Here is an 18,457-nt window from a genome sequence, read left to right as displayed (position 1 = left end):
TTGCCACGAAGACTAAAATCACCTATCAAAGCACATCTAAAACATAGTAAAATCTTAAAAACAACAACAACAACATACAAACAAAAAAACCCCAAACCAAACTACACTTAAGTATCTGTGACTTTACTCATCGAAGATCCCAAACACCAAAGTGCAAAAAAAGAAGAGCTGCATACACCACACTGACCGAGAAAGACTGCAAGAAATAGGCATGTCTCCACTCCAGTCGATGGGTCCATTTTCTGCTTTCTGTACTCCAGATATTGCACCAGAAGGCTTTCCAGTAATTATTTTATACCTTGGGAGGAATAGATGGAGAATAAATTAAGCAGTTCCTCATTGCAGAGCCTATCAATGGGCTTTGCAAAAATATTTCCTCAGTTGCACCTACAATTATCTACTAGACGAAACTTTGTGATTGATGTTCACAGGATCCATAAAACAAAATACTTTGAATCTGACTGACTGAAGTAGAATAGTGGTTGTACGATTATTTTATATATGCCATAATTAATTTTCATTGGGATCTCAGAGTGCCATATAACAGCAGCTTGATGTTCACAACAAAAATATTAACTTTTTCCATCTGAAAAAATCGAGCAAACACAAAAAAAGTTATGTTACAGAATATCTCTAGGCCATTAAAATCCCTTTTACCCAAATTATCCACAGGCAGTCAATTGGACTGTGAAATTACTGCAGAATGAACAACAGCCTGATTTTTTTTTAAAGAAGACAAAACTATACACAGCATAGTATCAGAAAGATTCTTTGCATATTGAAAAAATATATACACATACAGGAATAGGTGTACCAAAATTAAAAGCCAAATTGAATTTGATCCTTGAGGTAGGTGATAAAAATAAAGATGACCGGAAGAAAGAGATGGATGGGGAAGCAAAAGAATACTATAAAAGATGCAGCAAGTCAATAAAAGCAGCCTCTTAGGTTTCAGCACTTTCCTAAACAAAACCTGAGAGTGAGGGAGAAATAAAAGTTCATGCCTTCTGGAATACTTTCATCCAGGTGAAAATGTGAAACCTAATATAGCTGTCTTCGATGAATTTATAGATATTATTTTGGGCATAATTTTTTGTTTGTTTAACGTCTACATAAATGTGCTCTGAGAAAAATCATTTTTTCTCTAAAAAGTACAACAAACCAGTAGTACCACTGATTTGGATCACTTGCCTCTTTCCTAAAGAGGCAGCTGGGGTGTCTGCCTTAACAGAGTTTTCACAGAAGAAGGAAATTAATGTGAAAAATAAGGTACATTCACATGAGAAAGGTCTGACTCTGGAGGAGTAAGTAGAGATATGTGAGTTTCATGCAAGAAAAAAGAAATGAATAGAATGAAAACAGAATCCTTAAAGGAGTGCTTAACATTCTTAGAAAAGCTTTACTAATGTTGATAAGATCCATATAAAAGTACATTGACAACATGTAAATGAGACACTGAGGGGGCAACACAGCTATAATGTGAGGCAGATGCATCCTTTGATAGTAAAACAGGTGTTATTACTACTTCAAGCACCTCTCAACGTTCATTATCGGTGTTCCCCAAAACCAGAGTTTCCGTGCATATAAAGAAAGAAAACTCTTCTAATGGTGTATCTGTGCACATGATGACAAAGTTATCAGGTATTTCTAGTTGCTGATGGGTCACATGTTTCCTTTATTAGGGAGCATCAATGCTTTTATTTAATCCATTTTTAGGACAGCAAGAAATGCCTCAAATGCTTTAAAATGTATGTACGACAATAAAAACATGGTAAACTGTCAGGCACAACTTATGTTCAATGAGAAAAACATGAATTTACTCTCAGCCTTCATTAATGAAGAGATTTTACAAAATGGACGATGCTGCAAAGCAGGCTCAAAATGATGTTACACCAAAATCATCACTATAGTAATGGATGTCTTCTTCCCATGAAGAGGTGCTCTGTCCTTGCTTAAAACAGGTAGATATCCAGGTTTTAGCAAAAGTCATTATATCAGCTGGTTTTACCTCCTGAAATCAACAAACAGAAAAATATGCTTCTCCCTCAATTTCCTTTGATGAGATTAAAGAGTGTATTTTTACAGTTGTGATTATTTAAGTCGTGTTTGCTTACAAAAGGCCTGGTCAAATATAAAGGTCTGAGGGAAAAGGTAAGATTTAAAGAATGATCGGATACACTGGGCTGTCAGTGAGTTACTGTCCCCAAACATTCTCTAAACAACATTCATAACCTCGTAAGTTTATGTGTACGTGCACTGGCTATTTCTCAGGAAGCAAGTTCATTCGCTAATTTCTCTCACAATAAAAAGGTGTGTGGTCAGTGTACAGATGTTATATAATAAATTTCACATCTAGAATTCCATCTCTTTTCCTCCATTATTTGGTTTACAACAGTGATTTTACACACAGCAACTATTTTCTAATAATTATGGCAAAACATAAAGGTATAATGTACTAGTAAAATGCATTCAGTCTTTGGACTGAAACCACAACATTAGAAAAAAATTTGATAGTATATTAAATGTTATTTTTGAAGTGGTAAAAGAAATCAGATCAGTTCAGGGTAAAAATTTTATTTCTTTTACATCTGGTAATGGTTCTGGTACTCCACAGAAGTACAATTTTTTTCAGTTACATAAAAGAAAATCCCTGATAAGTAGTACACAAAAAGAAATAAACATATATAACATTTCTGAAATATAATCCAGAAAGCAGTGTATTTTTAATGATGGGCCAAAGACTGGATGCCATTTACACTTTGTACATAAGATATTTTAACACAATAAGAAAAATTATGCCTATGCACTTTATAAGGCTGCACTCTTATTCAAAACCAAATAGCTTAAAATATCAGAAATGATGGCTAAATCAATTTTCATTAGCATATACCTCTAACATATGACAAAACAAAATAAAGCAAAAATACACTTTAAAAATTATTTCTAATTTTAGATGGAGAAATCACTTACATCACTTCCTTATTCCTACGTGGCCCTTCAAATGGTCTGAACGGCAGTGATCCAGTAGCTGCATGGTAAAACGTTACCCCAATGCTCCAAAGATCAACTGTTGCTCCATATTTCTTCTGATGATCTTTTCTTAGCACTGCTCTCTCATACATATCAGGATGCTTAAAAAAAAGGATGAAGGAACTAACTTGTGTTCTATGGTAATATATTACACACAAATGGGTATTTAATAATGCCTACAAAGGCCTTCATATTTCCCTAATAATTTCACTTTCCCAATCTGAAAAGACTACTTCATGTCGTCTTTTCCCTCCTCAAACGTCCAACACCACCCTCTTTTGACTCTCAATTTCAATGACCTCACTTTGTCTTTCAATGAGGAAATGTAAGCAAAAGAGATCAATTCTCCCTTATGCTTTTTACCAAACACCAACCTTCTTGAGTCTGTGTCTAGACTCTAGGCCTACTTTCCAGTTATGATGGAACTAGTCCTATCAAGGGCTAACTTTTTCATCTGTGCTACGGAACCCATACTACTAATGTCTCACCAATTCCAGAAATCAATTCCTGCAATTACCCTTTTTATTTTATGCATCAATTTCCTCCTACTGGATCAGTCCTTTTAGCTTACATAACATGCTTTAAGATCTCCTATTTTTTAAAAACCTAAATTGACCTCATGACCCTTTCTAGCTATGACCCAATTCTCTTTCCCACGATAGCAAAACTTCTCAAAGTAGCTGTCCACGCTTATAACTACCTTATTTCCTCATCTCCCAAGGAGGCCTATGGTATTAATTACCCATATACTTTAACTCCCAAAACTATTTCCTGCCCTGAGCTCCAGATTCACATATTCTACTGTTTTCCTGAATGTCTAAAAAGTAGCTCAAACTTGGGGTGCCTGGGTGGCTCAGTGTGTTGAGTGTCTGATGTCAGCTCAGGTCATGATCTTTCAGATTGTGAGTTCGAGCCCTGCCATCGGGCTCGCTGCTATCAGTACAGAGCCTGCTTTCCATCCTCTGTCTCCCTCTCTCTCTCTACCCCTCCCCCACTCACGCTCTGTGTCTCAAAAGTAAATGAACATTAAAAAAAAAAAAGTAGCTCAAACTTCACATGTCCAAAATAGACTCTTCTTGGTCTTGCTCTCAAACCGGTTTCTTACTAATCTTTATCCCCTAAGTAAGCTGTACCACCATGTATCCAGTTACTTATTCCCCAAACCCATCAGGTGGCCTTGACTCCTTTTTTCTCATCTCTTAAATGCAATCCATCAGAGCAAGTCATAAGGACTCCAAGATAAAAATTAAATTTTTTAGAATTATTTCAGAGGACTAGTCTGACTGGGTTGACTGGGGATCTAGTAGGCCAGACAAGTAAGTAGTATGATGTTAAACACATGACTTTAAGTCCAGAAGATGCTACACTACAGATGTATGGAGTACAGATAAATTCTTTTTAATTAAAAAAAAAAAATTTTTTTAATGTTTATTTTTGAGAGACAGAGAAAGACAGCGTGAGTGGGGGAGGGGCAGAGAGACAGGGAGACAGAGAAACGGAAGCAGACTTCAGGTTCTGAGCTGTCAGCACAGAGCCCATTGTGGGGCTCCAACCCACAAGCCCTGAGATCATGACCTGAGCTGAAGTCGGATGCTCAACTGATTGAGCCACCCAGGCGTCCCCCCCACCCGCCCCGCAATTTTTTTTAATGTTTGTTTATTTATGTTAATTTTTTAAATGTTTATTTTTGAGAGTGAGAAAGAGACACAGTGCAAGTGAAGGAGGGGCAGAGAGAGAGGGAGACAGAATCCAAAGCAGGCTCCAGGCTCCGAGCCATCAGCACAGAGCTTGAACCCATGAACTGGGAGATCATGACCTGAGCCGAAGTCAGACACCCAACCGAGCCACCCAGGCACCCCTATGTTTATTTGTTTTTGAGACAGAGAGAGAGAGAGAGAGAGTGTGTGAGCAGGTGAGGGGCAGAGAGAGAGGGAGACACCGAGTCCAAAGCAGGCTCCAGGCTGTGAGCTGTCAGCACAGAGCCCGACGTGGGGCTGAAAGCCACGAACCTCAAGATCATGACCTCAGCTGAAGTTAGACACTTAAACAACTGAGCCACCCAGGCACCCCTGGAGTACAATAAATCTTATATGACATGGCTTAGCAGCTTACAGGTCTAGACAGAGATTCTGACGGACATTTAGTTCTGCAGAGTACAACCAGAAGTCATACTTGCTTAGCCTCCTGACATCTGCCTTCACAGAAATTACACATTGAAACTTTAAAATTCTTGGAAGATAAAGCTACAAGAGTGTACTCAGGACCAAAGTAGAGTCATCATCCAAATCAAAACAAATGCCTTACGACATTGTGGCATGTGGCTGTGGCCTAAGAGACTGGGAATGAATGCAGGTAACAAACACTATGGGGAGGGTGCTTCTAAATGATGTGGTCTGTGAATATGACTCCAAAGGGTCACCATCCCTGGATTTTCTGTGTGTATAGCAGGGTGGGAGGTGGGGATGGGGGAATCACTCTTTTGGGAAATACATTTTAACGAGAAATCAAGAGGTGATTAGCATGAGGGGTTTGAAGTGTCTAAACAGATGTCTACCAGATATATGGGTCTCAGTGGTTTTGCTGGTTCTGTGGCACAGCATATAAACTACTATCCAAAGAAGCACCGGCCAGACCTTTGACACAGTAGCTGGTACTCAGTGTTTAAATGGTGATGTGAACAGACCAAGAGCACCTGTGTATGCCTGATATCCCCTACCACACGAGGGTGCCAAGCTGGGAAGCGAAGATACAGTGATTCTAAAAGGAGAAAGGGAAATTTCCACAAAATATAATTCTCCCACAGAGTGACTAATACTGGCTTAATATATGCTGGTTACACATGAGCTCTGCTCATTGGCTCTCTCCTGAATGTGCTACTTGTGTTTGTGTAGGGCTTCATATTGTTGGGCCTGGGCCTCCACATCTGGAATAGGAACATGAGAAGAAAGCTACTGTAAAGCTCTCAGGTTACATTATTAAGATATCCATAACAGGGGCGTCTGGGTGGCTCAGTCGGTTAAGCATCCGACTCTTGATTTTGGCTCAGGCCATGATCTCACGGTTTGTGGGATCATGCCCCATGTCGAGCTCTGTCTGTGCTGACAGCATGGAGCCTGCTTGGGATTCCCTCTCTGCCCCTCCCCAGCTTGTGTGCATGTACTCTCTCTCAAAATAAATAAATAAATATTTTTTTTAAAAAAGAAAAAAAGATATCCCTCGTATTGAAAATGGTGGAAGACGGGGCGCCTGGGTGGCGCAGTCGGTTAAGCGTCCGACTTCAGCCAGGTCACGATCTCGCGGTCCGGGAGTTCGAGCCCCACGTCAGGCTCTGGGCTGATGGCTCAGAGCCTGGAGCCTGTTTCCGATTCTGTGTCTCCCTCTCTCTCTGCCCCTCCCCCGTTCATGCTCTGTCTCTCTCTGTCCCAAAAATAAATAAATGTTGAAAAAAAAAATTAAAAAAAAATAAAATAAAATAAAAAGAAAATGGTGGAAGAAAGAATGTTGAAATTTTCTTTGGACTTTTACAAACAAAGGGGAGAAGATTTAACATCTGGTCTAGGAATTCCGAAATGAGAAAAATTTTCATTTAAATATAAATACTTCTAGATTGCTGAGCTTCAGGCTATTATTTATCTCTTTTTATAACTTCTGGTATGCTGTATATGAAAATAGGGCTGGGCATAATCTGAAATAGGAAATAGATTAGAGTAAAATTTCAGCCTAGAGTACAGCATGAACTTGGGAGTTAATTTAATGTTTTGTTTTTTTCCATTTTAAAAGTCTGTTAAGAGGCAAAAGTTAAACAATGATCCTAGGATATGTGAAACATTAATAGTTGATAGTGGACGATCAGCTTCATGAAGGCTGGTGCGTAACGGCTGTTTGTTTTGCTCATCACAGTTACCAGGAAGGGCTACTGGTATTTAGTGGGCAGAGACTAGACGGGAAAGACATCCTGCTGACTAGGGAACAGTTCTGAAAACTAAGCTTCTGATATCCAGCATGACTTCTGAATATTCTGCCAGACATTTGTGGAGGTGGTAAGTCTATTACTCCATCTTATAAATAAATATAAAATATTTTTGTACACAAAGAATTTTGTGGCTACAAGAATGTACCTTTATGTAAATCTATTTTGTTTAGTTACAAAATACTAAGAATTATTCACTGGTTTGGAAAATCCTGTCAGTGACACCACCACTTGTGATGTGGGACTCATTAACAGAACATACAAGTTATCACTGCACTTGCGCTGGAAATGATAATACGTACAAGTGTAAGCATTGGATTATTTAATTTGTCAGTAAAATTATTCCTAAACGTTTATATATTAAATATCTCTGATATTTATTATAAATATTTTCTTTTATATTATTATTCAGGTGATATGTCATTCTCTTAATTAGGCATACAAGTTGATTATATCTAAGAATTTCATTTCAAGACACTGAAGGGAACACTGCAAAACATTTACTACAAAAAGGAAGTGACTGGGGCGCCTGGATGGCTCGGGTGGTTGAATGTATCCGACTCTTGATTGTGGCTCAGGTCATGATCCCAGTGTTGTGGGATTGAGCCCTGCGTTGGGCTCCAGGCTAAACATGGAGCCTGCTTACCATTCATTCTTCTCTCTCTCTCCCCCTCTCCTTTCTTCCCTGTCTCTGCCCCTCTCCCCTGCTGGTGTGTATGCTTGCTCTCTTAGAGAGAGAGAGAGAGAGAGAGAGAGAGAGAGAGAGAGAGAGAGAGGTCATACAGAGTTGAAATCACTAGGTTGTATGTTCTGGCTGGCCTCTGCTTATATCTCCAACTACAACTCCTACCCCCTGCCCCTTCATTCACTAAATTCTGCCGAACTGCCATCCTTTCTGTTTCTCAAACTTCCAAGGTTATTCTTGTTTCTAAGTCTTTGCAGTTCCTGGTTCCCTCTGCTTGTCATGCTCTTCCCCCAAATCTTTGCATGGCTTGCTTCTTTTTAATCATCTAAGTGTTGGGGCACCTGGGTGGCTCAGTCGGTTAAGCATCCGACTTCAGCTCAGGTCACAATCTCAAGGTCCGTGAGTTTGAGCCCCACATCGGGCTCTGGGCTGATGGCTCAGAGCCTGGAGCCTGCTTCCAATTCTGTGTCTCCCTCTCTCTCTGCCCCTCCCCTATTCATGCTCTGTCTCTCTCTCAAAAATAAATAAACATTAAAAAAATAAATAAATAAAAATCATCTAAGTGTTACTTAGGATTGAAAGGAGGCTTCCCCTAGCTATCTTTCTCCTGCTAGTTGTTGTTAATCTTACTACATTATTGTCTTCCCAACACTTTAATTATCTGAATTTATCTTATTTACTTATTTAATTATTAACTATTTCCCCACTAGAATGTGGGTTCCCTAGGAGCAGGAATCGTGTGCATGCAGTTCACGGCTGAAGTTCCAGGGCCTACAACACTGCCTGGCACATAGTAGGCACCCCATAGATATTTGTTGGATGAATCTAATCCATGTGTAAGTTTTTGTATTAAAAGATTATCAAAATATAACTAAAAATTAATTTAGGGTTATATACTGTTATATATAACAGTATATACCAAACAACTTAAGACACTAAATTCAAGGCAGACTTAGAATAATGTGAATAAACCTAAAGGGGCAGTTAGATTTTATTCTCCATGTTATAAATTACAATGGCAGAATCTAATTGGAAAAAAGTCACAGAAACCAAGACTTTTTTTTAAAGTAATCTGTATATCCAACATGGGGCTCAAACTCATGACCTCAAGATCAAGAGTCAGATGCTCTACTGACTGAGCCAGTGAAGTGCTCCCATAATCTAAGACTTTTAAGATAAAGTCCAGAGCTATGAGCAGTTAGTGATAGCTATATATTATAAACTTCCTGATTACATGTCAAACGTACTGACTTTTTGTTTTAAATTTTTATTAGTGAAATATAATTGACATACATTGTTATATTAGTTTCAGGTGTATAACATAGTGATTCAACAATTCTATACAATACACAAAACTCACCACAGTAAGTGTAGTTACCACAAAGGAAATGAAAGCAAAAATAAACACTAAAATAAAAAGCTTTGCACAACAAAGGAAACCACCAACAAATCGTAAAGGCAACCTACTGAACGGGAGAAGGTAATTGCAAATGATATCTCTGGTAAAGGGTTAATATCCAAGACATATGAAGAACTCATATGGGGGTGCCCAGCTGGCTCAGTTGGTGGAGCATACGAGTCTTGATCTCAGGGTTGTGAGTTTGAGCCCCAGGTTGAATGTAGAGAGGTTACTTAAAATCTTAAAAACAAAAATCAAAAAACAAAAAAACTCCTACAGCTCAACACCAAAAACCCAAAAACAATCCAATTAATAAATGGGCAAGGGACCTGAAAAAACATTTTCCTGAAGAAGACACACATATGGACAATGGTCACATGAAAAGATGCTCAACATCACAAATCGTCAGGGAAATGCAAATCAAAACCAGGAGATTATCACCTCCTACCAGTCAGAATGGCTAGTATAAAAAGAGAAGAAATAACAAAGGGCCTGGGTGGCTCCCTCAGTTAAATGTCCAGCTGCTTAGGTCATTATCTCACAGTTTGTGAGTGCAGAACCTGCTTCAGATTCTGTCTCTCCCCCCTCAACCTCTTGCATGCATGTGCACATGCTCTCTCTGTCTCCCCAAAATAAATAAACATTAAAAAAAGAGGAAATAATAAATGTTGGCAAGGATGTGGAGAAAAGGGAACCCTCAGGTACTGTTGGTGGGATAGTAAATTGGTACACTGTGGAAAATAGTATGGCGGTTGCTCAAAAAAGTAAATGTACTTACTTTCAAGTATATTTTCTTAACTTTTCCAAACGTTATACTAACTTCACACAAACACACCAACACAGTTTCAACACAGCGCTTTTCAGCTTTCTAGCAGTTTAAGTTAGATCTTTTAAAAAACACTTCATTTTTGTGTGCTTCTATTAATGGTCCTTTCAATAACCAATCTCCCTGAATAGAATCTTCTGCTTCAGAATTAACATGAATTTTGCTCTACAGGGGATATTATAACAAGCTTGTAATATATTAACTGCTCTGATCCAAAAAAAAGGAGCATTTACTAGCTAGATGCTTCTTAAGTGTACATACAGCTTTTTTCTTTTAATATAGATCCACAGCACTAGTAAATTAAAGAACCTAAGAGTGTTAAAAACTTGTAAGAATTTTTTTTAAGTTTATTTCTTTATTTTGAGAGAGAGAGAGAGAGAGAGAATGCGCGAGTGAGGAAGAGGCAGAGAGGGAGAGAGAAAGAATCCCAAGTCGACCCTGTGCTGTCAGCGCAGAGATTGACGTGGGGCTCGAACCCATGAACCGTGAGATCATGACCTGAGCCAAAGTCAGACGCTTAATCAACTGAGCCACCCAGGTGCCCCTAAAACTCATGTAAGAATTTTCAACAGAAAAATAACAGCATCCTTAGAAGCCAATATCTAATTCCCTCATTACACACCAAATTCATTAGAATAAAAAGTTTAAGTTTTGTCCTAAAAGTTACTAAGACATTTTATAGTAAACTGGTTAACCAGTTACCTGTATTTATAACCTATTCATCTTTAAATAAATTACTGATGCATGACTTACCAAATATTCTTCTGTGCCATACAAAGAAACAAACTGTTCATCATCTTCTAATTCTCTAGCTGCACCAAAATCTGTGAGTTTGTACACAGACTGTCCATCTTCCCCTATAACACGCATGATGTTTCCTGGCTTGATATCACGGTGCACTATGCCATTCTCTCGTAGATGGTTCATTCCACCCACTTAATAAAACAAAGGAAATCATAATGTAGGCATCTATGTGTTAGGTGTGTGTACATCAAATTCACTGACATCATTCACTCATATTCACTCAATATGCTTTTCCATAAGTTGGTCCAAAGTCATTTTTACCAAAGAAGAAATAGATAGTATTTATGTTATCTCATATTTGAGTAATAAAAAGTTTTAGAATAAGGATCAATATGGTCTAAGGAAGAGTCCAATCTCTCTTAATTAAATATTATCAGGAAAATGGAACAAAATGATCTTAAGCATATGACTTCCTGAATTACTTTTGATTACATACATGTGGGCAATCTGCCTAAACTTAAGAATAATGATTCCTGATTAAGATACCAATCTTTCATCATAGTTTCATATTTCTTTACCTTGGGGAAAGAATTCCATAAAAAAGTAAACTGGACTCAATACATAAAACAGTAAAAAAGTAACAGAGGCAAAGTGTCAGACTAGCTTCCAAGAATATTATTTCTCATATGCTTAAAGCTATTCTAAAAAGGCCATTTTCCTTTTTTTTTTTAAGGATAGAGGTGGCTACAATGCTGAAATTAACCTGTTTTGGGCGGTAGGCAGTGCCCCTAAATGCTAGTTTGAAACATCTGACAGCTGACAGATGAATGCCCAAATATAACCTATGAAAGTAAGTTTAGAGGTATCACATTTCATTATGAAAACTCAGGGCTACCAGTATACTTGGGAAGTCATCGATTATCTATAACTTCTACTAGGTTAAACAGGCTGCAGCATAGATTTTCTCTCATTTTATCCTCATGGAAAGAATCTCCACACTGCTTCCAATGCCAAGTTCAAGAACTCCCACTAACCTTATGCCTTCTTTATCACTGGGCTTTACTCATTCCTCAAATACTGATTCATTTCTCTCCAAGAAGATATTATTCTCTTCAGTTGCTATGTATATATATTTATATATTTATATTTATTTATATTTTTAAAGTAGCTTTCTTGAGGTAAAATTCACACATAAAATTCAGCCTTTTAAAGTATACAACTGAGTAGTTTTCAGAAGAGTCAAAGTCAAACAACCATTACTAGTTTCAGAACATTTTCATTATGTCAAAAAGAAACCCCACACCATTAGCAGTTACTCCTCAACTCTGTCGTCCCCTCAAACCTCTGGCAATGACTAATCTGCTGTCTCTATGGATTTGCCTATTCTGGACATTTCATATAAATGAAATCATATAAATATTGTGACCTTTTGTTGTCTGCCTTCCTTCACTTAGCAAAATGTATCCATGTTACAGCATGTATCACTACTATATCTCTGTTTTTTTAACGTAAGCTCTAGGCCCAACGTGGGGCTTGAACTCATAACCCCAAGATCAAGAGTCGCATGGTCTATCACCTGAGCCAGCCAGGTGACCCTATGTCTTTTTTATGAACAGATAATATGCCATTGTATGGATACACATTTTGTTTATTCATCAGTTGATGGATACTTGGGCTCTTTCCATTTTGTGACTATTATGAACACTTGTGTCCAAGTTTTTGTGTGGATATGTTTTAAATTCTTTTAAGTAAATATCTAGCAATGGAATTGCTAAGTCATATATTTAATCTTTGAAGGAACTGCTAGACTGTTTTCCAAAGTGGCTGCACCTTTTTACATCCCACCAGCTACATAAAGTGCTCCAACTTCTTCACATCCTTGCCAACACTTTTGTTCTGTCTTTTTGATTTTGGCTATGCTATTGGGTATGAAGTGGCATCACTTTGTGGTTTTGATTTGCATTTCCCTACTTACTTATTTTTCTCCATTGCTCATTTTTAAATTGGGTTATTTGTCTTTTTATTAAGTTGTCAGAATAAAACTTCCTTATTGGGACCTCATCAAAACAAAAAGCTTCTGGACAGCGAAGGAAACAATCAGCAAAACTAAAAGGCAACTGACAGAATGGGAGAAGATATTTGCAAACGACATATCAGATAAAGGGTTAGTATCCAAAATCTATAAAGAACTTATCAAACTCAACACCCAAAAAACAAATAATCCAGTGAAGAAATAGGCAAAAGACATGAATAGACACTTCTCCAAAGAAGACCTCCAGATGGCCAACTGACACATGAAAAAATGCTCAACATCACTCATCATCAGGGAAATACAAATCAAAACCACAATGAGATACCACCTCACGCCTGTCAGAATGGCTAACATTAACAACTCAGGCACAACAGATGTTGGCAAGGATGTGGAGAGAGAGGATCTCTTTCGCACTGTTGGTGGGAATGCAAGCTGGTGCAGCCTCTCTGGAAAACAGTATGGAGGTTCCTCAAAAAACTAAAAATAGAACTACCCTAAGACCCAGCAATTGCACTACTAGATATTTATCCAAAGGATACAGGTGTGCTGTTTTGAAGGGACATGTGCACCCCCATGTTTATAGCAGCACTATCAACAATAGCCAAAGTATGGAAAGAGCCAAAATGTCCATCAATGGATGAATGGATAAAGAAGATGTGGTATATATATGTATACATACAATAGAGTATTATTCAGCGATCAAAAAGAATGAAATCTTGCCGTTCGCAACTACATGGATGGAACTAGAGGGTATTATGCTGAGTGAAATTAGTCAGAGAAAGACAAATATCCTATGACTTCACTCATGTGAGGACTTTAAGAGACAAAACAGATGAACATAAGGGAAAGGAAACAAAAATAATATAAAAACAGGGAGGGGGACAAAGCATAAGAGACTAATAAATATGGAGAACAAACAGAGGGTTACTGGAGAAGGTGTGGGAGGGGGGATGGGCTAAATGAGTAAGGGGCATTAAGGAATCTACTCCTGAAATCATTGTTGCACTATATGCTAATTTGGAGGTAAATTAAAACAAATAAAATTAAGTATTACGTTGGAAAAAAAAAAAAAGTTCCTTATCAGATACATGATTTGCAAATATTACCTCTCATTCTATGGGTTGTTTTTTCACTTACTTGATGTTGTCCTTTGAAACACAAAGTTTTTAATGTTGACGAAGTTCCAATTTATCTCTTTTTTTCTTTTTGTACTTGTGCTCTTAGGGTCAGATCTAAGAGAGCACTGCATAAAGGTCTTTGGTTTTGAATAGGAGATTACTTTTTAAAAATTCTTGTATGATTAAACTGTATTTACACAGATCTATAAAATCATGTAAACAAACGTACCCACGTCTCGCAAAACAATTAAAAATTCAGACTCTGGTAGTCCATAGGCATTAGATGGCTCTTCTAAAACAGTGTATAAACTTCCGCATGGACAAAATTCCATAATAAGTACTTTATGTCTTGTTGTTGTCTGAAAAAAAAAAATCACTGATTGGGACTCAATATAAAAATAAGTTTTTATTATATGCCAATAGTCATCTAATTTCACTTAAATGTGGAATTTATTACAAATGATGAAGGCACTATGAACTGCTTAACCTGGGATTTGTTAAATATTTACTGACCATACACCTATAACAATCAACATCTTATAAATTCCTACTGGATTTATTTTTGAAGACAATGAAAGCTGGCTAAATCTGAATTAGAAAAATCACTGCTACACCATTATAATGGTTCTTTGAAAACTGTCTTTAATTTCTAATACATAACAGTACATTCAGGACACTAATCTTCTAACAAATCTCTTAACACCTGAAATTCTTCTCAGGACAAGTACTTTTACTTCAAGGAATAGAGTCCTAGCCTTAAAAACAAAAAGATGGGGGCGCCTGGGTGGCGCAGTCGGTTAAGCGTCCGACTTCAGCCAGGTCACGATCTCGCGGTCTGTGAGTTCGAGCCCCGCGTCGGGCTCGGGGCTGATGGCTCAGAGCCTGGAGCCTGTTTCCGATTCTGTGTCTCCCTCTCTCTCTGCCCCTCCCCCGTTCATGCTCTGTCTCTCTCTGTCCCAAGAAAAATAAATAAACGTTGAAAATAAAAAATTAAAAAAAAAAAACAACAAAAAGATGGCAGAATGGCTGAGTGGTCCCTCTTGTAGCAAAGTGCTACTCTGCTCATTTGTTTTAAATGTTGATTTTCATGTACCACCGATTGTAAGATATACCATCAATTTCATAACAGCTTCAGAGGGAAAAACAATTCATAACAATTCATAAGCAATTTCATAACAGCTTCAGGAACTTGAAAATGTGATTATAAGTCTTAAAATCCAGTATTTATCTCTAATTTTGTATCCTTTTTCTTTTTTAATTTTTTAAAATGCATTATCTTAAAATTATTTTTAACTTTATTTATTTATTTTAATGTTTATTTTGAGAGCGCGCAAGTGGGGAAAGGGCAGAAAGAGAGGGAGGGAGAGAATTCCAAGCAAGCTCTGCACTGACAGCTTAATCTCACAAACTGTGAGATCATGATCTGAGCCAAAATCAAGAGCTGACACTTAACCGACTAAGCACCCCAAGACTGTTGTTTTTAGACAATGAAATAATATATGTTGATTGTTGAAAATCTGGGAAATATCCATACTTCCATCACCAGAGATAATTACGCTAATATTTTGGTGCACTTCCTTTTAGTCTTTTTCCTATATATCTAACCACACTATAGACACATGACACTATTTGTACATGATACCTACCGTACATTTAGGATCATACTGCATATATGTTTTAATCCTATTTTTCTCACGTAATATTATACACAAACATGTTCCCAGGTGATTCAAATATTGGTAAATATCTCTTTTCATTACTGCTTAACTACTGTGTAACGAAGAATAAATTCTACCCCAAGAGAGGTCAGGCCTTTGTCTGCCCTTGGCAACTGGGAGGTGATCACTAGACCTCTGGAGTATCTTGTGTGCTAGAAGTGTCTTTCTTTGGGAGCTCTGGCCACATAACAGTCTAATAATGTAATTTATAATGGGGGTTTTAGGATGCACACATCCACTTCAACTTCCAGAGGAAATAGAGACTGAAGGGGTTGGCCTGAAACTCTGGAAAGGGCTAAAGACGAAAGGGCAGCCAGGTAGGCAGTATGTGATGGAGTCCCAATAAAAAGTGCAGACATCAAAAGCTCTAGTGAGTTTCCAAGGCTAGCGATGCTCTGTGCATACTGTCATACATCAAGGCCAGGAGGGTAATGTATCCACGAGGACAAGGAAGACTCATGTTTGGAATCCGCCTACGAATTTCTTCCTGTGACTAGTTCTAAGTCGTATCCTTTTTGCTACGATAAAACGAACCGTAAGGATAGAGCTTTCCCGAGTTCTGTGAGTCCTTCAACCTTCTAGCAAATTACCAAACCCGGGGACAGTCACGGGGAGCTCCAGACTTGACCTGGTCAAGTGATGACCAAATAGCCTCAGGGACCCCTGAGTTCACAGCCAGCGTCTGAATGAGCAGTCTTGTGGGGACTGTTCTCTCCAACTGTGCAGTATGCCAAACTCTTCTGCAGCAGCTGGGGTCAAAAAGTCTTGAACAGAGGAGGCAGTCTGAAGGGCTATGCTCTTAGCATGGAGTGTAGCAAACTGAGTAACTGTCTATCATATATTCTAACTTATTTAACCATTCTTTATTATAAACAGGGCAGTATGAACATCTTTGTGCATAAAACTGTAATTTACATTTCTGATTAGTTCCTAAAAGGAAGTACTCACTAAAAATGAAATCACTATTATAAGGAATATAAACTGCCAAACTATTATTCAAAAGGTGTGATTTTATTGATTACCCATGTCTAAGGGGATTAAACTAGATTTCTATTTCCATTACTTCTAATTTTCCTAACGACATTCTTATTTTCATGGTTTCTCCCTAAAGTCAGTCCTATCCTTAACATACTGTATTAATATATATAGTATATACGCTCTATGTTATATAAATTTCTGGATTCCTAGGATTTTTATCCTTTTACAAAGCCTTCTTTGTATTGACTCGTTTCTTTAAGAATTATGTTGATTTAATGGGGCACGTGGGTGGCTCGGTTAAGTGTCCAACTTCAGCTTGAGGTCATGATCTCAGGGTTCGTGGGTTCCAGCCCCGCATCGGGTTCTGTGCTGACAGCTCGGACGCTGGAGCCTGCTTCGGATTCTGGGTCTCCCCTTCTCTCTGTCCCTCCCAACATTGCACACTCTCTCTCTCAAAAATACATGAACATTATAAAAAAAAATAGAATTATGTCAATTTAACTTCACTTAGTTTTTAGCAAAATGCTGGTAACCATATTCTATACTCTTATTTCTTATGCTACCTTTTCTGATTCCATGATACTTCCATCGTTATATCTCCTCAAGAATCTTTGAGAACACAGTATTTGGTTATATGAACTGTAATTTTCACCATTAACAAAAAACTCATTGTTCATAAAACATTTTTTTACATTGGGTCATTTCTAAATTGCAATAACTACAACAAACATGAGAAGATTAACTAAAGTGTTACTACTTACCTCCTCTTCAATAGCAAATAATTTGACAATATTTTTGTGATTGAGTTTTTTTAACACTTCAAATTCTCTCATTTGAACATCCACTGGACGAAGGAAGCTTATGTTATTAAATACTTTGATAGCAAACAAGTCACCAGTTTTCTAAAAAAAAAAAAAAGAGAGAGAGAGAAAGGTTTTATTTAAAATATAAAATATAAATATTTAAAATATAAAAGATAAATGTTTTATTTAAAATAGAAAATATAAATATTAAAATATAAATAAAATATAAATAAATAAAACTGCCATCAGAACTAGACAGCAATTTATCTTTCTTATAGAACACCTAAATATATATATATATATTTTAAGTTTATTTATTTTTGAGAGAAGGGGAGGGGAAGGGGAAGAGAGAGAGGGACAGAGAGAATCCCAAGCTGCCAGCACAGAGCCCAAGGCAGGGCTCGATCTCACGAACTGTGAGATCATGCCCTGAGCCGAAATCAAGAGTCAGATGTTGGGGCGCCTGGGTGGCGCAGTCGGTTAAGCGTCCGACTTCAGCCAGGTCACGATCTCGTGGTCCGTGAGTTCGAGCTCCGCGTCAGGCTCTGGGCTGATGGCTCAGAGCCTGGAGCCTGCTTCCGATTCTGTGTCTCCCTCTCTCTCTGCCCCTCCCCCGTTCATGCTCTATCTCTCTCTGTCCCAAAAATAAATAAACGTTGAAAAAAAAAAAATTTAAAAAAAAAAAAAAAAGAGTCAGATGCTCACCAGTGGAGCCACCCAGGTGCCCCATAGAACAGTTAAATATTTTTAAGCATAGGTAATTCTATTAGGGCTCTTCACTTGTTTTTATTTTTATTTATTTTTTTGAGAGACAGCAAGTGAGTGAGGGACAGAGAGAGACAGAGAGAGAGGGAGGGAAGGAGAGAGGGGGAGAGAAAGAGAGAGATTGAAAAGCAAGGCTCACCAAAGCGGAGCCTGAGCTCACCTGATGTGGGACTCAAACTCAGGAACTGTGAGATGATGACCTGAGCCAAAGCCAGGTGCTTAATGACTGAGCCACCCAGGTGCCCACTTCACTTGTTTTTAAAGCTAAAATCAGTCGGGGCGCCTGGGTGGCGCAGTCGGTTAAGCGTCCGACTTCAGCCAGGTCACGATCTCGCGGTCCGTGGGTTCGAGCCCCGCGTCGGGCTCTGGGCTGACGGCTCAGAGCCTGG

General features: G+C 38.1%; 1 protein-coding gene across 1 annotated transcript in view; it reads right to left on the bottom strand.

Moving 5' to 3' along the window:
* TBK1 (TANK binding kinase 1) overlaps nt 1-18,457 on the bottom strand; it is a 45,030-nt gene that overhangs the window by 18,803 nt on the left and 7,770 nt on the right. Inside the window, 5 exon segments of the mRNA XM_030322288.1 lie at nt 188-298; nt 2,971-3,131; nt 10,664-10,845; nt 14,034-14,163; nt 17,262-17,402. Of these exon segments, the coding sequence (XP_030178148.1) occupies nt 188-298; nt 2,971-3,131; nt 10,664-10,845; nt 14,034-14,163; nt 17,262-17,402 (725 nt within the window).

Source organism: Lynx canadensis, chromosome B4 (genome assembly GCF_007474595.2).
Source record: "Lynx canadensis isolate LIC74 chromosome B4, mLynCan4.pri.v2, whole genome shotgun sequence".
NCBI classification, from domain to species: domain Eukaryota; kingdom Metazoa; phylum Chordata; class Mammalia; order Carnivora; family Felidae; genus Lynx; species Lynx canadensis.
The sequence above is the reverse complement of the archived record's forward strand: the minus strand, read 5'-3'. Positions and strand labels throughout refer to the sequence as shown.